This window comes from Hermetia illucens, chromosome 2 (assembly GCF_905115235.1).
Source record: "Hermetia illucens chromosome 2, iHerIll2.2.curated.20191125, whole genome shotgun sequence".
In the NCBI taxonomy this organism is placed as follows: domain Eukaryota; kingdom Metazoa; phylum Arthropoda; class Insecta; order Diptera; family Stratiomyidae; genus Hermetia; species Hermetia illucens.
In genome coordinates this window covers 63,627,192-63,647,761 of record NC_051850.1, presented here as the reverse complement: position 1 = coordinate 63,647,761, position 20,570 = coordinate 63,627,192, and the positions used below count along the sequence as shown (strand labels likewise).

Below are 20,570 nucleotides of genomic sequence, written 5' to 3'. Positions count from 1 at the left end.
TACTCCCAAGTGGCAATGCCGTCTTGTTTGAGCCTCGGCTACTGGGGTGCTCGGGAAAAATTTCATATCAGGGCGAACACATCGCTGTCAGACTTTCATCTAATCTGTTGGTGGGATTTGCACGTGCGGTCGGTTGGTTCCGTATCATATTTTACATCTTTCGCATATTCATTCCATTATAAATTCATCCAATTAGAAATGGTGAGTAGCATCGCTATCCTGAGATTTGATGTAAATTTCGTGAATAAATCCTTCGGTTTTTGCGTCAAGTCAAAGTTCAAGTTTCGTTCGAGATTTTTCCATGAAGTATAGGTTACCGGCGACTGAATATTTCTCGTGTTTTCCAGGCAAACGTTGCAAGGCGACTAATCCCATTGTTGGACCGTGTACTAATTCAAAAGGCTGAAGCTGTAACCACAACGAAAGGAGGAATCGTCCTTCCTGAAAAGGCACAGGCAAAAGTCCTGCAAGGAACTGTGGTGGCCGTCGGTCCTGGATCTCGTAATAATGTGAGTCTCTGATGTAATATGTTGCGCAGTTCGTTCTAATCAATTTCTCTCGGTTTGCAGAAGGGAGAACATGTCGCGCTGGGCGTGCAAGTTGGTGACCGAGTCCTATTGCCCGAGTACGGCGGCACTAAGGTCGAGCTAGAGGACAAGAAGGAATACCATCTCTACAGGGAGTCGGATATCTTGGCTAAGGTTGAATAAGAAGATTTTGTGTTAATATGTCTCCTATGAAGATTTAGTTGATCTGTTATTCGTTCCGGATATTTAGTGAATAAATTTTTGTTTTTAGAAAATCATTTATTTGTCCTTTAATTCTACGTTACACTCTATACAATTCTTCTATGGTTTTAGCAACAAATGCATCCCGAAGACTTTGTTCACGACCGACTGCTCTCGCAAGGTTCCGTAGCCCTCCATTGCCGCACGTTCTCGTGCTATTTTCGCGAGCGCTTCGAATGTTCGAGGCTCCCAGATGGCCAAGTCCGATAAGATTTTCCTGCGTTAAAAAAGTGCTTATTAGATTGTGTTTCGTTGTTAAGGCGTGATCTTAATTACTTCAGTAACTTTAATTAATTTGGAATTCAATGGTAAATCTGGACCACTTGCTTTCATCGGGTGTTAACGAAAGAAACCAGTGATGTAAAACTTGAGCTTTAACTAACAATCCCCAAAGCGGCCTGCCCACCGTGGTAAGCGGTTCATCAACCGGGATATTGGCTTTAGGATGAGGATGTTTCCGACAAACTTTGGCGACTTTATGACGACGATGCCAACCGGGAAGTGAAGAAAGTGTAAGGTGTTACGCGGACGTCCACACAATTTTACAATAAACTGGACACTCGGGACGGAGAGCAAATCAGTATATCCTTTTCAAGACCGCAAGAAAGACATTTTCTTTTTCGACAGAGGTGGCGCGACGCGCAGATGGCGGGACTACTTCGAGCAAATTTCAACCCTTGAATTTACTTATCCACCACTCCCGCAATCTTTGCCGACATTTAGAGAAATTCCAGCTGTCAGCACCACAGGTGCTCAGAGGTGGCGGTGAGGAAGACGGGGCAGCAACCCTGTCGGCCAAACCAAAACCAAGTGGTCGAGGAGAACTTCCATAGGTGGCACTGGGAGACGCTGTATTCACTTTGGTTTGCCGGTCGTGATGCAGTAGGCGAATGCTCCAAAAGCCTAATTAGGGCGATCAGACCCGAGTCTGCACGGGGACTCATCTGAAGTGGCAAATTGATCACGAAACCTTCCTAGGATGAGGGGGGGTTTTCCAGTAAATTTCTAAAAAGTGGTAATATACTATTAGTAAGTTTATTTGAGCAGATATTGGAATGGGACATATTTTGAGGCCTTTCATCTAAGCGCACTTTCCTGTTTTTCGGATTTTTAGGTTGGGTAGTTTCCGAAAATGAGTCCTGTCTCACTTTAAGTGCGTACATTTTGACCCCTTATCACGCACTTTGCAATTCACGCCAAAACGTATGCCAGTTTCGGAAAGTACTGATCGAGACCTTTCATTTGATATCCTACACGACTATATCCGGTGAAAAAAATCCCCAACCTTTGTATGTATGGGGAGCCCGCCTTCAAACTCCACCTTAATTTATGCCACTCGCTATATGCGTGGAGTTCCATAGTTCCCATCTGTCCACCAAATTTCGTTCGGAACGGTTTAGCCGTTTTGGAGAAAAACGCGTGTGACAGACACAGACAGACATTGAATCGATTTTTAATAAGGTTTTGTTTTACACAAAACCTTAAAAACAAGAAGTGGGAGAGGTGTCGCCCTGATGTTTCTTTTCTGTCTCTACTTATGAAAAATCAATTATTCAACTGCCTAAGTAGCTAAACGATGAATTGTGCAACTCATGAAAAGCAACTAGAATCCTCCTCACAGGGTGTGATTTCAAGACTCTGACAACCCTGGCTATAGTACTTTCAGGACTCTTAAAGCATAAAAAACGGCTAAGGGATCATTTGGAGAGGGCACACAACATTAGAGAAGAGCTTTGTCTATCCTCGAAAAACCAAGCAAAGCCCCAACTTGTCGGTGCCTCTCAATTAACTCTATGAATCTTCTTTTGCATCACCTACATATCATTCAAGTGTGATGAGCACAGTCGAGGCTGCCAATAACCCGAATTGTGAATTAATTGAGAAAATAAAATAAAAATCTGTATAATCTCGATATTCTTTTGGAGGTAACTACTCACACTAGCCCATCAAAACTTAGTTTAATCTAATTTGCAATAAAGGGAGAATAGTCCAATTACTTATTGTATATTAAAAATTAAATATGAGACAATAAAGCTATTTTTGTGATTGGGGGAGGGAGATGGGGCTAGTCATCATCATTAACGGCGCAACAACTGGAATCCGATCTAGGCCTGCCTTAATAAGGAACTCCAGACATCCCGGTTTTGCAGCAAGGTCTACCAATTCGATATCCTTAAAAGCTGTCTGGCGTTTTGACCTACGCCATCGCTCCATCTCAGCCAGGATCTGCTTCGTCCTCTTTTTCTACCATAGATATTGCCCTTATAAACTTTCCGGGCTGGATCAACCTCATTCATACGGATTAGGTGACCCGCCCACCGCAATCTATTGAACCGGATTTTATCCACAAGACGGTCATTGTATCGTTTGTAGATTTCGTCGTTATGTAGGCCATGGCATCGTCCATCCTCATGTGCGAATTTCATCGTAATAGCTGTTATCGGTTGTGCTTTTCGACCCTAGATAGGAAACATTTTCAACGGTTTAAAAGTCTTTATTGTTTCCGTTTGACCAAAACGATTCGATGTTGTTCGTTCTTTGGTTTTTGGCGCTGACGGTGCCACCATGTCCTTCATCTTGCCCTCATTATGGTGCAGACCGAGATCTCGTGCCGTCTGCTCGATCTAGATAAGGGTAGCCTGTACATCTCGGGTTGTTTTTGAGATAATGCCAATATCGTCAGCCTAGGCCAGTAGTTGGGTAGAGTTGAAGAGGATGGTGCCTCTCGTACTTACATCTGCATCGCGAATCACTTTATCCAGGGCCAGGTTAAAGAAGACGCGTGATAGCGCAACCTAGTCAGTCTTATCAATTTCGATGGGGCTAGTGATAAACGATTATAGTAGCGTATCATTCTGAGCAAGAGGACGTTGAAGTAGCAAAAGAGCTCCGCAAATAGCGCCTCAAAACATTAATGGTACGAACATTATTTGATTTGTCACTGTGTTGTATTTCGGAGTTAATCGAGCTGTCCATCAAGCTAGACATGAATCAATCAAATATCTTCAAGATTGTAGAGCTGACAGGTTAAAGAAAGCGACAGGTTAACTACAGTAGTAAAGATTCTTTTTAAAGTTATGGTATCGAGTAACCTCATTTGAACAGATTCAACTGCATGGCAATTGTAATTTTGATAAGGAAGTCAAACTACGGTTAATTATTTTAAAATTAAGCTGAAGATCAGCACTCATCCTTTTTCCCTCAGGTAGTCTGGAGATTTCTAAACTTTACGGAATGTACAATGTCTCTGTTCCTCGTACCACGTGCAGCATCTCGTAGTTATCCATGGTGATGTTGCGGTTGCTGTTTACCATGTGCTTGACTATTGACGATTTTATTTCGCTCGCTGCTCTACCTTTTTGTAAGGCAACCCTTGATTACCCTAGATGTTTTCAGATCCTGGCAGCCACAAGTCTTTTTGTTTGTCTCACTTAGACCTGTTCGCATTCCGGGCAATCGATATTGTAGATCCTACTCTTCCCATTCTTTTACAATTGGTGTTTTGAGGAACCCAGTTTTTGCTGCTTGTGAACATTGTCGTCTTCTCTTTCTCCTTTCAATGCTACGTGCTAAGATGATTCTCAAAGTGTTCTTTACTTAGTTGAAGAGGCCATTTTGTGACTACATGAATTGTTAGAGGTTTAGGATGTTTCGTTGGGTGTGGGTGGTTTTCTAGGAACGGAGCTTTCACTTTAAAGGATACTAGCATTTCGTCGTTTGCTATCTCCTTCAGGTTCTTCCCTTTCTTTCACCGCGTATTTGCTTTTGAGCCCCAATCTGCTTAGTTAAAAGTAAAAACGGTGGACAAGACTTTTTTAATTTAGATTAAGCACGAAGGGAGCACCTGGCTCCCAAAATATCAATATCTGTGATTAAGTACCCTAGGGTTATCCCTAATTAAAAAAATAATCTGCTCGTTTATTTCAAACACTGAGGATAACCAAAAAGTTCGACGCAAAAAAACCACGCACGGAAGGATACTCAAGATTATTAGGGACGAAGGCATTATAAAGGATGATGTTGCGTCGATATAATTTTCCTGGCTTTCGAGGCTTGAATATTCAAATTTAAAATTCGAATTTGAGTCGTCAAGTTTCGGCCATGGAAGGGAAATTTATCGTGGTGGCTGCCCTGCTCTGCTTTGCCGCGCAAAATAGCTGGGGAATTGAGTTGGGGGAAGAAGAGAAGGGGGGTTATGTTGCGGCTGTGAGATTTATTAGATACATTTTTCCTCGTTTATAGAGCGTTATTGCGATTGCCAGTAGCTTTAAGTGATTTAGAATCTCTCGATAATGAATTCTACCAATCTCGAAAGTGGATCCGTGACAATGACACATGGTCCGATGCTGCATTAGGACTAACGTTCTGTGTAACTGAAGAACTTTTGTAGAACGTAGAATCTGGTGGCAAAAGCATTACAGTGAATGAAAAAAAATAAACAAGTCTCGCTTCGGGTATAAAGGTTTTGTGTTCATCTTATGTAAGAAATTTCAACGCACATTTTTCTATCCGTATATAGCTACAAATCCAACATATTCCTTCATATTTTTCCAAACTCGAGACATACGTACATATTACAGCCATAGATATTACGCTCCCCCTAACAAACAAACTGCCTATTTCCGAATACTGTACACATATGCACGTATATAAATTGATCGTACCAATATTTCCGATTTATAATACTTCTTATATCTATCAGAATTAGGCACTACCGGCAAAGTTCATTAGCACGCATATAATATATACATGCCTGGTTGGAGTAATTGATATTCACATACAAATGACTAAAAAACTAAAACAAAATAATTCTTTGCGACCCCATTCATAAGAACTCATTTCGATGTGGTAATGATGAATTGATATGTGATGATGACGTCATGCAAGTTGTAGAGTGCACAAAATTCACAAAAAATTGTAAAGTTTCGCCCCCTATAACTTTGTTAATAATAATTGGATTTTCATCAAACTTGACCAAATTGTGCATTATGTTCTTCGTTACACGCATGCCGAATTATGTACTTCTGGGATGAACATAAGGGGGCTGCCGGGTAAATTTCTAAAATGTGGAAATATACTATAATTAACTTTATTTGTCCAGATATCGGAACCGGATATATTTTGAGGCCTAGATTTCGTAGAGATGCACCACCGTGATTTTTTTCTGATTTTTCGGTTGGATAGGTTCTGAGAACTTTCTGGGGGTCATATTTTGAGCCCCCACTCCCTTATATTATATTTCACCCAATATCAAATATGAAACAGTTTTGAAAAGTACTAATTGAAACCTTTCATTTGAGACTCGCGATTAGTGTCTGTTTTCGATGCCAGCTGGTGAAACTAGAACTTGTGATTGTCGGAACAGCTGCATTCGTTATAAATGGTTGGCAAATGAACACCGAAGTACCGAAGTGGATATCATGTGATCATTTGGTTCTGGCAGGTAGTTGAAAAATTTACTAATGAACAGCGCTTTCGATTGCTCCAATTTGTATCGGGCACATAAAGCATACCGGTTAACATAGGACGTCCCAACACATGTTGCATCATTGGTTTAATTTCGAACCATCCAAAAGAAGAACAATTGTCGCAGTCAAACATTTTAACATACGAAAAGAATATATTATATTTTGCTTGTAGTTGCAGAGTCACCAAACATACGAGTCCATAGGTCCCATAATCCATAATAGAAATTGAACAGGAAAAGTGAGAGAAGAAATAAAATCCAAGAAGGAGAAACCGCTGTTATAATTATACTGAAAATGAAATGAGTGTTCACAGTCCACAACTTTCTACGCAATTTGGTGTCAATTGCTACAACCGTCTCCGAGTAAAATGCGTGTGACGGATAGACAGACAGTAAACCGATTTTAATAAGGTTTTGTGTTTACACACATTGCAAAGGGGGGATTAAAAATTTTCACCGGATATAGTCATGTAGGGTACCAAATGAAAGGTCTCCGTTAGTACTTTCCAAAACTGATATTAGTTTTGGTATGAATTGCAAAGTGCGTGAGTATGGAGTCAAAATGTACGCACTTAAAGTGAGACAGGACTTATTTTCGGAAACTACCCAACCTAAAAATCCGAAAAATCAGGAAAGTGCACTTAATGAACTCTAGACCTCAAAATATATCCCATTCCGATATCTGCTCAAATAAACTTACTAATAGTATATTACTAACTTTTAGAAATTGACTGAAAAACTCCTCTGAAGTTCATCCTAGGTGTACACCGACGTAGAGGACAACCTCATGCATACACAGTTTCATGAAAATCAAACTATTAGTGTCAAAAATATAGCAGTTCAAACTTATCAATTTCGTGCGAATTAACAGCATCCTAAGCCATACAAATGAGATGTTGACGTGATAATTATCGAGTATAATTGACATTCGAGTGAAATATTAAAATTCCTTCCTTGTTTCCAGCCTAGAACCCATGTGCTCTCTGGAAATACGGGATCTTGACTGCCTCACAGAAAAGGTCGAAGTAGAGGAGGCGCTAAAGCGTGAATGCCCAGAGGTAACCAATGCCCGGGTAGCTATTACCTCTGTAAATGCTCGAGGCCAAAAACTTGCCGTAGTGGATGTCCCCGAGCAATATGCGAGGAAACTCCTTAACAGCGGGAGAATCAAAATCGGATGGGTAGTATGCAGGGTACGAATGCGGATAGTCCCCACCAAGTGCTGCAGGTGTCTGGACTATGGACACACGTCAGCAGCTTGCAAGGGTCCGGACAGGAGGACAGCATGCCGGAGATGCGGCCAAGCGGGTCATCAAGCGAAGACTTGCAAGGAAAGCGAGAGTTGTGTTCTCTGCAGGGATCGTGGTGCGTCTGGCGAAAGCGTCGCACATACTGCGGGCTCGGGACGGTGTCCGATCTTCAGGGCGGAATTGGAGAGGGCTAGGGTGCGAACGCCATGATCCGCATTTTGCAAATTAACATGCACCGGAGTGCAACCGCTCACCAGTTGCTAGCGCAGTTCGCTGCGGAAGTAAATGCTGATCTAGTGCTGATTAGCGAGCAATACCGAAACAAGGACCCGTCCTCATGGTATCTGGACTTATCGGGCACCGCTGCCATCTGGGTTCGGGACGACGTTCGACTTCGTGTTCTTACCGAAGGCCGGGGGGACGGATTTGCCTGGATCCGGTGTTTAGGGATAACGTTTTTTTAGCGTTTACCTGACGCCGAATGAGTCGATTCCGGACTTTCAACGCCGGCTTGATGCTCTGGAGGACGCCGTTTCGAGCACGGAGGGACGAATCCTGGTTGGCGGTGATTTTAATGCCAGGGCTCTTGAATGGGGCATGCCTCAATCAGACTCCAGAGGGAAACGGATTCTGGAAATGGCGGCGAGAACCGGACTCGTAATTTTAAACACCGGATCCACGCCAACGTTTCGGCGCTCAGGTTGTGAAGGAAGCATTCCCGACATCACTTTTGCGTCGGAATCTCTGGCATCATCGGTGGACGGGTGGCGAGTCCTAGAAGACTTCTCGGCAAGTGATCATCAGTACATTGCGTTTGAAGTGTTTGACGCTACTTGCCGGCGAGCACCAACACGACGTTCCCCCTGCGTGTGGAATGTCGCGAAGGTGAACATCGGAAGGTTCGTCGAAGCTCTTGGAGCAGGTAGGGCCGCACTGGGGGGCACTCCGGGGGGTGGTGGTGTCGCAGCTGACACCGTCGTAAATTCAGTGATGAATCTGATAACGACGGCGTGTGAGGCTTCCATGCCCCGGAGGGGCCCCAGGCGCGACAAGCCTTCTATGTACTGGTGGACGGCGGAAATTGCCGACCTACGGAAGGAGTGTCATAAGCTCCGCCGTTTGGCACAACGTTTGTACGCCAACGAGGAGGCATGTGCCATAAAGGCATAATATAGATCAGCAAAAAGGAGACTCCGCAGCGCTATAAATAAAAGCAAAGCTCGCGGCTGGCAAAATCTCGTTAATGAGGTGAATGATGACCCGTGGGGACTTGGCTATAAGCTTGTCACTCGGAAAATCGGGGCTCTGCGGAAGCCCTGCATACTGAGCACCGACCAGATGGACCGCATTGTGCGGGCATTGTTCCCCAGACACCCTGTACGGGTTGATGTAAACAGCGCGGAAAGCCTCGTGGATTGCCCCCTTTTCACAATGGGAGAACTCGAAGAAGCGGTTCTCACTATGAAAAACAGGAAGGCGCCAGGCTCTGATGGCATCCCGGCGGAAGTTTACAAACTGGTGTTCCGCCAACGGCCAGAATTGCTGCTCGAAGCGTTCAACGCGTGCTTGAAGGAGGGCATTTTTCCTTCTCGCTGGAAAGTGGCCAGACTCGCGTTAATCCGTAAGGGTAAAGGAGATCCGGAGCTCCCGTCTGCATACCGACCGCTGTGTATGCTTGACACGGCCGGAAAAGTGCTCGAGAAGCTCATCAGGGGTAGACTCGCTGAAGCGATCCGTGCTGCCGGGGACTTATCCGCAAGGCAGTTCGGGTTTAGAACAGGGAAATCTACAGTGGATGCTGTTATGGAGGTCGTAGATGCGTTTAATCGAGCCGGGGCGCACAGCCGCCGATCTCGACGGATAGTGCTCCTCATAACGCTTGACGTCAGAAATGCCTTCAATTCCGTAAGATGGACAGATATGCTGGGCACACTAGAGAACTCCTTTCACGTGCCAAGCTATCTCTTGCGGATATTGAGGGATTATCTGAAAGACCGCTCCCTGTTCTATGAGACGCTAGAGGGCCAGAGGAGGATGGAAATCACGTCGGGAGTAGCGCAGGGATCCATCCTAGGGCCGGACCTCTGGAACGCTTCCTACGATAGTCTGCTGAGACTCGATATGCCTGAAGAGTCGCGCCTGGTCGGTTATGCAGACGACGTTGCGGCACTTGTTGCCGGACGCACTGTTGAACAGGCGCAAAGCAGACTTGGCATATTGATGCGACGGTAAGCGGATGGATGACTGCTCACGGTTTCAACCTTGCGCTGGAGAAAACCGAAGTAGTCATCCTGACCAGAAGGAGAATCCCGACCTTGCGTCCCATATCGATCGGCGAGTTGACTATAGAGTCAAAACCAGCGGTTAAATACCTTGGTTTAATGCTCGACTCGAAGATGAGCTTCTTCGAGCAAATCAAAGCAGCCGCGGACAGGGCTGCAGCAGGAGTCGCGGCCTTGAGTCGGCTAATGGCGAATGTGGGCGGCCCTATATCAACTAGGAGACGTCTCCTCATGGGAGCAACGCAATCCGTCCTTCTCTATGGTGCGGAGGTATGGGCTGATGCCCTTGACAAGGAGGTGCATCGTAAACGCCTAGCTCAAGTGCAGAGGCGGGGAGCTTTGCGAGTGGCGTCTGCTTATCGCACTGTCTCCGAACCGGCTGTGATGGTAATTGCGGGAGTGATCCCCGTTGCCCTCCTTGCCAAGGAGCGCAAAGCTATCTATCGCCGTAAGGGCGAAAACTTAAGAGAAGTGGTTGCCCGTGAAGAACGTCAACGCACCCTTAACGAGTGGCAAGTTTCTTGGCAAAATGAGCCAAGGGGCAAGTGGACTGCGCGGCTCATCGACAAATTAGACCCATGGTTGAACAGAAAGCACGGTGAGAGTGATTACTTCCTTACCCAACTTCTAAGTGGGCATGGAGGTTTTCAGTCTTACCTGCACAGGGTTGGGAAGGCGCGATCTCCTGATTGTGTTTCTGCAATAGAGTGCCGGATGACGCTGAAACACACCTTTTTCTCTTGCGAGAGGTGGGATGGCCTCCGCCAGCAGCTTTATGCAGACACAGGGGAACTCTCTCCAGACAACATTGTCAGAGAGATGCTGAAGAGCGCTGGCAGCTGGAATCGTATTGCGCATTATGTTCGGGCTCTTCTTACTACGAAGAAGATTGAACTCGACCGGCAGAGGGATCGGACGGTAAGGGGTTCCCTGAACTAACAACTCCCTTCCTCCCCTCCCCTCCCGTTGGTGAAAGGAATTCCCTGACTTGAAGGCTCCCAAAGCCGGGAGAGCGGGAGGGCTAGCCCGAAGTAATGTGTCAAACGGTTCCAGGCTAGTTCTCTGATGACAGGGAGGTGTTTAGTTGGTAGTCCGCCAGCGTGCTTTTGCGGGAGTCCAACACTCTGTGCGTAAACGCATTCACCTACCCTACTCCAAAAAAAAAAAAAAAAAAAAGACCTCAAAATATATCCCATTCCGATATCTGCTCAAATAAACTTACTAATAGTATATTACTAACTTTTAGAAATTGACTGAAAAACTCCTCTGAAGTTCATCTAGGTGTACACCGACGTAGAGGACAACCTCATGCATACACAGTTTCATGAAAATCAAACTATTAGTGTCAAAAATATAGCAGTTCAAACTTATCAATTTCGTGCGAATTAACAGCATCCTAAGCCATACAAATGAGATGTTGACGTGATAATTATCGAGTATAATTGACATTCGAGTGAAATATTAAAATTCCATTCAAGCAATTCCATTTGCGGGGGCGTCTCCTCCTCCTCCTCACATTGGCTGCACATAGCCGAAACCACTACCCCAATCTTTTCCATAATAATAATAATAATAATCGTTGGCACAACAATCCATATTGGATCAGGGCCTTGAAGTGTGTTAGAGCAGACCGTAACGGTACACTACGAAGCACTGTAGGAGGCAATGTGGTCAGCATTACGCTCGCCCGAGATTATTACCCTGATTTGACTCAGGTACTCATTCACAGCTGAGTCGACTGGTATCCGACATCAAATCACGATACAAATCCCACTGCCGCCAGCGAGATTTGAACCGCGACCTTCCGTACGACAGCCTTGTGCTCTAACCACTCAGCTATCCAGACACAATCTTTTCCATATGGTAGTTTAAGGAGCAGTGTCCCGTTAAAAGCCTTACTAGGGTTTTCATGTCCCACTTCTTAAGGGACAACAAAAATGCCGCTCTAGTGGCCCTAGGCTCTTTCACAAGGATTTTCGTCTGCCGGTAAGAGTTTCCATTAGGCTGCGTGAATCCTTGCAATTTCACCCTTCAGAGTAGATTTGACAGTAGATGGTCGGATTCCAAGAGCTGGTTTTGGCCCCACCATTGTGGACCCAGATCCTCGGCGAGCTAGTCTGTCAGCCTCCTCATTACCAACAGCAATGTTTCGTTCAGTCGGCCAAGTTTCAGCAGCACCTGATGACAACGCCACAAAAACTGACTTGATATGTCGTTGCAATTTAGTGCTGATAATGCCGCCCGTTTGTCGGAACAGATTCGAATGGTGCGACCCCTCAATTTTTGTCGTAGACATTCTTCTGCTGCCAATGAAATGGAATATATCTCCACCTGGAATATGGTCGTCATTTTTCCGAGGGGTCGGCCAATTCTACAATCGGAATCTCCGAGAACACGCCTACGCCTGATCTACCTTCCATGACTGACCCGTCGGTGAAGATTATTAAGTCTGTAATCTGAAAAGACACATGGTCATGTGTCGACCATACTTCGCTTTCGGTGATTACGACAGTATATATCTTTTCAAAGACGAATCTGGAAACCATATGATCGGTCGGCATCAGGGCTACCGGATGTTTGTCAATGAATTTCCAGAGAGAAGCATGACCGTGGGATTGGCCGCTTTTCCACGCCCCAGTGGTATCGAGTCTATATGCGTCATTGGCTGCTTTCCGTTTCACCTCCAAGTGAATGCGGGATCAATTTAGGATAGCTTCAAGTGCCGCAGTCGGCGTAGTACTCATTGCTCCAGTAATACTCAGGTCTCTGAATCTGCTTTAGCAGCTTCCGGCTGCTAGCAAAGTTCAGTCTTGGCCACCAGACGATGCATGCATACATCAAAATGGATTTTATTATGGATGTATGCATCAGGATGTAATCGCGAGGCCTTTAAATTCCCATCCAGCGTACCGAGCCACCATTGTTTCGGCCGGCTTTTTGGTTGCTTATCATTGACTTCGATGTTCAGACCAATATTGATAAGTGAATGCTCGTTAGAATAAATTACGTGACCACAGTATCGAAAAGGCCTCACTCGCAGTTTTTCCACGATCGGCGGATATTCTCATTTCGGACGTGTCACGCCACCAGGTCAATGCAACATATTCGTCTCCATTACTACAAGACGCCGTTCATTGTCTTTTATAGTCGGCCAACACTCAGAACTATAGAGAGTAGCAGACCGACGACATTGCAGTAAATTGATGATACGGCGATCACAAAGAACACCAGTTGTGGAATGCCACTTCATCCAGACTGCGTTAATGGGTGAAGCAACTTCATAACGCTCTTCTCCATTGTCTGATAGCATTGACCCGGGATATTCAAATCGCCCAGTTCTGGCATTGACAGAACTGAGCGATTTAAATATCTCGGGTCAATGCTACTATGACCCGGGATATTCAAATCGCCCAGTTCTGGCATTGACAGAACTGAGCGATTTAAATATCTCGGGTCAATGCTATCAGCCAATGGAGAACTGCGTTATGCTCCTCACATAGGGAAACACAAAACCATTTATACCTGAAGCGTCGAGCTTCCGGTTTCCCGGCTTGTTTCATTTTAGATTCTTTACTTGCGACATTTTCTTTGCATTGAGCATTGAGTAAATACAATATTGACGAGCTCGTATGTATAAGTTTTATTGCTTCCATGGAATAAATGAATTGAATTGTTTTGTTCTAGCCCTCTCTCGGGATAACGCTGGTCCTCCCGATTATCAGGGTTCCCTTCATTATGTTTGAAGCGGCAGAGGGTTTTACGTTCAGGTGGACGTGGGCCGCCGCAGGGTCACCATATCATCTGGACGCCCATGATGAGGAAAGGAAGACGGGGGCCACTTTTCGCGTAGATGCCAGAATCAGCTCAGAGCTAATCCTTCCCTATGTATCCCGCGCGCGTTAAGTTTTTGTTTTATGATTTAGTCCTCTCCCTGGCGTTGGCAATTTAGTTCCTTTGAGATTGAAATCTTCGGTGGTATTAATCCGCCCCGAGACTTCACTTCTCTGTTAGAGTAGTTTACCCCGGGTAGGTTTAGTTTTGTTGACTCCTGAGTCAAGGCACGTGATGGAATCTGTGTTCTGACAGGGAGATAATATTTGAGAACCAAGAACCCCGCCCTCATCTCGTCGAACTGCTAGCATTCGGATTAGTTCCATCACGTGTCGTTCGGTTCTTCATATTATCTGGCGCAGTCAGTGATCACGACTGGCAAACCTGTTAGGAGAGTTTGGTTGGTTGACAACTTTGGTGACCGTGTTGGTGCCAAAGTAATACAACTCATCGCAACAGAGTTGATTCCAACGTGGGGCCATAGTTGTTGCGTACGTAACAATGGTTGAGGAATGGATATCCATGAATTAAAAGGAACGAAGGATAAAGTTAGACATTCTGGAAACTTAGCCGAGGACGTCAACATAATGAAATGGCGCTTGTAAAAGGCAGTCACCATTAATGATGGTGGCAGCATTCCCTCACAAGCGCTTATCATAAATTAAAGTAAGAGGAATGTTTGTTTATTCAGAAGAGAAATGAGCTTTGTCGGAAAAATACCCAGTGAAAACTGAAGACAAATAATCCGAAGAAGCTCTAAGGCTGAATTAGAATTTTATGTAAGAAGCGGGAAAATGGGCGAGAAAACCGATATTGGAAAGTTTGACCAAAAGCGCTTGAATTTCCATGCTCCGATGCTCTCAAAATACGGAAAATGAATACTTTCTATTAGAATTTCCGTAGTCGAATATAGGGCTATGAAGTTCGCCCCATCCTCGGCATTGCCGAACCTCGGAATCTCAGCCGAAATTTGATTCTCGCCCGAAGAAAATCACAGGACCTATACAGTGGAGCAATAAGGTACATATTGTGAGGAAAAATCACTTTGGTTGCCATGTATGTGAAACGTCAATTTAAATCGTAATAATGACACTAGTAGCCAGGACACCAAAATTGTATAACAGAAGGGCGAATATTTAGTTAGGATGAATGACAACAGATGACTTTAATGTCATAAGAAAATCTTGAAAAAGGGGCAAAATAGTTTTCTAGCAAAGTAGTCGCATGCCTTTCTGGAATATTCCGCGGGGTAAAGAAACGGCCGGAGGTGCGTCTTCGGAGTAAGTGTAGCTCTTGAGTTGGAACAGAACCGCCTCGGTTATAAGTACACCTCGAATTGTACGAGTTGTTCTATAATTAATTGTACATAATTTTGTATAATTAAGGGTGAAAATAATCGTTTCCGTTGAAGTTTTAGACCGGGCTTTTGTCGAGCCCAACGCAATCCAGTGATAGGGATTCACGGGAATAGTGTGTATAATTCAAATGAGTGTTGTGAAATGCCTGTCTGGATTCTGATTACGGAAGTCTCGGGGTTTCAAGAAAAGGGGGCTTAGGGAAGTTCCAGGTTTTTATGTAAACCGGTCCGAGTACAGAAGTCTCGGTAGCCAAAGGAAATCTACGCAAAGGAGGTACGTAACAATATTTACAAAAACTAGGATGATTGGGAGGAACCAAAGAGAAAAGGAGATTGTTGAAAAATCATGAATTTCTCAATATTATCATTGTAGATTATAACACCCCCTTAACCAAATTATCGTCAAAATCATCCTAAAAGGATCCCGCAATCGGACCTGATTGCTATTTCGCGATACCTACTTGTTTAACAGAATGTTGCTTCGTGTCAAGCCTTCCTGGAAGTTTTCTAGAGAAATGTTGTACTGCTCGCAGGCGGGCCTGCGTCCTGATTTTCCACAGCTGAAAGGCATCGACAAATAGATTATCCAGTAATTACACGAATTCCATATAAATCCTTACAGCCGAAAGGTCCTGCTTCTTCAGTCGTCTACCCTTAGTTGCATATACAAGAGCGCGGTGAACATTGCGGATCGCGATCGAATAACAATTCCTCCTACGACCCCGGAAGTGCTGAAAGGGGATTGTCAGTATCAATGCATCCAAATCTGGAGATTATATAAATTATCAAGCCTTACCGCTGACAACTTGAAATCTTCCTCTTGCGCCAGAATTCATCAGGACCTCGTGTTCTCACATAGTTGACAAGCGATGTGAAAACCATTTTATTTATGGAATCAAGGACGAAAGCTAATCACGAGAAATTATCACCCGGGCCTCCGTTTCCCACTAGTAAAAACCAGCGCCGGTCCTAACCTGCAATTCAGTCTTGTGTACAAGTTTGACTTGACAGCGCTACCAGCAGCGCCAGACTGTGGCCCGGATATGAAGGAGGTTGTGAAATTAGAAAATTGGGCATTTATCTAATAAATCAACCATTTTCGTCTAATATGCAGTGCGCGACAAAAGATAGCACACCTGAAAATTTCTCATTATTTCCTAAACTTCGGGATGCTGGCCCAGTAAGATGTTCTATAAAGTTGTTCTATAATTAGGTTTTCGCAAATATTAAACTTTTATGACTCTCGGGTGCAATCAAAAGACAGCACATAACACATTTCTCTCAATAAAATTTGAATGCAACCTTCAAGAGGAATAATTAAAATTAGACATTCAGTGTTTTATAGGAAGGAACAGTCTTTGTAGAAAAAAGATATTGATATTTGGAAATATGAGACAGGACAAAATGTTGAATTCTTCGGGAAATTATTTTCTAGAAATACGGCAGGAGTATGAAGTGCTGCAGATATTGCCCAAAATATTTACAGAAGCCGAAAAGCAGTGATGAATTTAATTGAGGGTCCGGAGAACTATGGGAAAAGAAAGTCAGCCATAACACAACGACAGGAGAGCAGAATTTTGAAAGAACCTCTAATTCAGCTCTTACTGGGAGGGAAATCAGCAGAGTGTCCGCAACATACAGAGGGTGATTAAGAAGTCACCGTTCATGAAATGCCAAAAACTGAAACCGCTCTTCACAAAGACCACTATCTCACGTTTTGCAAGTGCCGTATTCAATGAAAAAAAGTGATACGCAACATATTTTTCGATGAATGAATTAATTTGGATGATCCGCACGGTTAAAGATATTATTTCCACAGTATCCGAAGAAGGAAATAATTTTAAGCAAGCGGCAGTATCATAGAGGCTCCATAATGATCTGGGGTGCTATCGGATTTAACGTAGTAAAAGAAGATCAACAAGGTTGGTTTGGTTAGAGCCTAAAGGTTCAAATTTTGGTAAAAAATCTTTGTAGAATTATGTGTTATATTCGACTTGTTTGCAATGACCGCTACGAAAATAAGAGAACCGGCCAACGTTGATTTATAGTTTATTAAGGAAAAACAAAAAGAAATAGACCAGCACCACTTGAAACCTTAATCCGAAACAAGCGTGATATACTTGAGTACAACACGTTATGTGCAAAAAAATGCATTGAGATGTGAGGATCGAGTAGGCAGCATTCGTTACAATTCCTATTGGGCACTGGAAAAGATCCGAAGAAATAGAGCGAAATAGGTTGAATTTGCAGGATATTTGTAAGGTTTCCCCGTTTGACATTTTAACTCGAGTCAGAGAACACTTGAAGGAAGCTGAATTAGTAACACGCGGTAGAAAAAGAGACTAGCAGATAAGGGTGGTTAAAGGGGTACAGCGTAATAAACTGCACTTGTTCCTACAGAAGCAATTACATCGAAAAAATAAGATCAAGAAAACAGATTTAATACAGCCATGGATAATGCCCGTTTATATCTATTCTTAATAATACCAAATAGAGGTAATAAAAATTCCCTTGCGGCACCGCTTGTTTATACTTCGAAACGGCAAATAGTAGTAGACACAAATCTGTTGATGATGGCTACCGAAATGTACGCACGGTGATCTAGGAGTCGGTAAATGACAAGATCTTGACTGTAAGATTTCTGTCCGGGCTAAGGAGCATCTCAATTGTTCAGTGCTACGTACCAGCGAAGATTTTCTTACATAGTAAGAGAAGGATGTTTTCTATAAGCAATTACAACGCAGCCTCATGAGAGGCTTTTAAAGTGACATTGGATCGTGATAGGTGTTCTGAATGTGAAGGTTAGCTATGAAAAGCATAAAATCATTTAGTTTCACTGACCTGAAAAGGTCATCTAATCATGTCAACCATATCAAGATGAGCAGTAGATTTAGGAGTTATCTTCTGACTTTACGTAAGAAAAAGAGGTTCTGACATCGGCCTCGAAAAGAGACCATTATCTAACTGTCGCTAACCTCCGCTTGCGTGTCACAGCTGCCCCCGCTCGCCGAGAAACAGGACGACAGGCCTCCAAACTCAATACAGACCGCAACCGCAGCCCAACTCCTCAAATGACACGGATCGTAAACAACCCGCCCGAGAACATTAATCAGCACTGGGCCGCCATCAAAAACCCCCTTAGCTGTAGCGCGGGTTAAGTTTTATAGTCTCAAAAGGATGTTACAAGACCTAGCTGACTGTGGAACCATGGCTGCGGATCGCTAAACATAAAGGACAGGAAATTTTCTTGATCAACAGACAACAGGCTGGTTTTTTATCTGAATCGTATTGTTCCGCCCACATTGACACCCTCCGGATCACTGTGGAGCATTATGCGGAGTTGTGATCATTGCTGCATTTGCTCTTCATTGTTTCCTGGAACGTTTTCGAAAAATCGAGAGTTACCTTTCGAAGAGGCTTGTTTGGTGTGACACGGATGACCCCATGTTGTGACAGCAGATGTCCCCCAAGTCTACGTATTAGGACTGCTATTGAACATAATGTTCGATGGAGTGCTTGGTTTTCGTGTACCAAGAGAGTCAACCTTGATTGGTTTTACAGATGACCTGACGGTGGTGGTAGTTGCGAAGCACAGAGGACGTGCAGCTTTATGGAAGTAAAACCATTCATCCCATCGAAGTATGATTACGAATGGTTAAACTGGACCTGGCAGACAAGAAAATCGAAGCCTTATTATCATTTGCAGGGAAAACAATACTATCAAAATCTGGGTTGGTATTCACGAGCTCGTTTCAAAATGGATTATTTGATACCTGGAGGTGATGGTCAATGCCAAGTTGAGCTCCGAGAGGCACTTGGACAGTGCATGAAAAAGGTTAATTCATCTTTAGCAAGGATGGTGCCTGATATTGGGGAGCCAAAATATAGTCGCCAGTTGCGGTGGTGAAATCCATCTTGTTATACGCAGGCTCTGTCTGGACGGGAGCACTGGACAACGCGGTGAATTGGGGAAGGGTGAGTTCGGCATACCAGCCAATAGCGCTGATGGTGTGCAACGCATAGTGGATAGTATGGGGTGAGTTAGTGTATGGGAGAAGGAGGGTGAATCCGGTCGATATGACTACGGACATGTGAGAAGTCATTTCAGGAGGTAGCAGCAATGGTGGACCTATCCCATGTATTGAGAGATGAGTTGAGCGGAAACAGAACAGAGATTTGAATTATCACCTAACATATTTCCTTACGGGACACGGTGGATACAGGAAGTACGTGTATCGCTTCGAAATGAATGACTCCCCTGACTGTCCCGAATGTGTAGCTACATCTGAGGAACCGTTATGTCAGTTTCCATTGGCCGAAGTTTGAGGATGAAAGAGGGATGACGCGCCCCCCCTCTTATTCCAGTAAAAGAGATGCTAAGTGGGAAGCAACTTGGAGTACAGGGAACGCAGCAATAACCACGATAAATGAGAAGCGCGATGGACACGTGAATTACTCGTGTTGGTGGTCAGAGACTTCACAGTGGTTCCGGATATGGACGAAGTGCGGGTGGTTTTAGTGGTTGAGAAATTCATACACTATTACAACCCGATACAGCAGTGTCTTTATAAGATCCATCCCTAGAAAAGAAGAAACAAAGGATATGCTCATGCAAGTGTAAAGTGTTGAACCTGAGAAAATACGTTGAAATGTATCAATCCCCATCAACTTGAAATTACAAAAAAAAAAAAATTAAACTTGCAATGATTGCTCGCCAAAGATTTCAAACGGCAACTAGGATATAACATATTATACAGCCTACATATCCGATTGAACCAAACTTTAGAAACATGCAAAGAAAAATGTCCACGGTAAAACTGGTGAGATAGTATTATTCTAATCTGTCCTGACAGTCAAGTGGGATATTAACAGCTTAATCGGGGGTACCGCATCAAGGCAGCTGGTACAGAACTCCCAACAGGTACTGTTTAAACTAAACCAACAGAATGAAGTGATCGGAATGTCGATTACCGATTACAGGACGCCTATATAATGGTTTCGCCAGGACCGGTTCTAATCGTGATGTCGCTCGATGTGAATGGAATAATTTGACCTTATATTAGCCAACTCACATCTTTCTGAAGGTGCCTTCTCATCTTCTAAGTTCTAGCGGGATACTGAATCTCCAGGAGAAATCACGGTGTTTGGCTCAAATGTCTGCAGTCAATGTGAAATATTGAAGATGGTTTTGTATTTCATATGTAACGGTCCTACTTGTTTATATAAGAAAACCTTAGCGTGGTCCTTTTCAGAGAAGAATCTTCATGCCCTATGGCTTTATGAAATGTGACCAGCGCAAGTAAAAAAATCACTTGAATACATATTCCAGAGGTTATCACAATAGGAATTACTGCAACTAACATTGTTTTAGGGATTTGAAATAATTCAAACAATAAAGTTGATTGTCTACAGGGGAGTCAAAAAGCATGAGAGATAACCTGTCCCGCTCTACAATTGCCTTGCTTGCACCGGACGGAACTAGACATTGAAAATTTCGTTGGAGAACGAAGGAATAGTTATAATTGCGTAACAAAGGAGCTAATATTCCTTTTAAATGATGCAACATACAAAAAGCTAGTGAGTTCCGCGTTGCTA

At 43.9% G+C, this 20,570-nt stretch overlaps 2 protein-coding genes across 2 annotated transcripts; one reads left to right on the top strand and one right to left on the bottom strand.

Annotated features, from left to right (window-relative positions):
* Positions 1-805, top strand: LOC119649997 (10 kDa heat shock protein, mitochondrial). The gene is made up of 3 exons (XM_038052458.1): positions 1-201; positions 348-509; positions 570-805. The coding sequence occupies exons 1-3, from the start codon at positions 16-18 to the stop codon at positions 708-710; spliced, it is 489 nt and encodes a 162-aa protein (XP_037908386.1). The 5' UTR covers positions 1-15; the 3' UTR covers positions 711-805.
* On the bottom strand, positions 775-16,009 carry LOC119649998 (39S ribosomal protein L20, mitochondrial). Its single transcript, XM_038052460.1, is given in 5 exon segments — positions 775-1,005; positions 15,437-15,510; positions 15,512-15,535; positions 15,596-15,741; positions 15,782-16,009. Coding segments are annotated over 5 exon segments (477 nt in total). The 5' UTR covers positions 15,858-16,009; the 3' UTR covers positions 775-848.
* Positions 16,010-20,570: the final 4,561 nt, after the last annotated feature.

What these genes read in the sequence shown, in the direction of transcription:
- LOC119649997 (XM_038052458.1), top strand. Translation starts at nt 16, where the DNA reads ATGCCGTCTTGTTTGAGCCTCGGCTACTGGGGTGCTCGGGAAAAATTT. An exon ending in AATTCATCCAATTAGAAATG is followed by an intron (nt 202 to 347) that starts GTGAGTAGCATC and finishes CGTGTTTTCCAG; the next exon opens with GCAAACGTTGCAAGGCGACT. An exon ending in GTCCTGGATCTCGTAATAAT is followed by an intron (nt 510 to 569) that starts GTGAGTCTCTGA and finishes CTCGGTTTGCAG; the next exon opens with AAGGGAGAACATGTCGCGCT.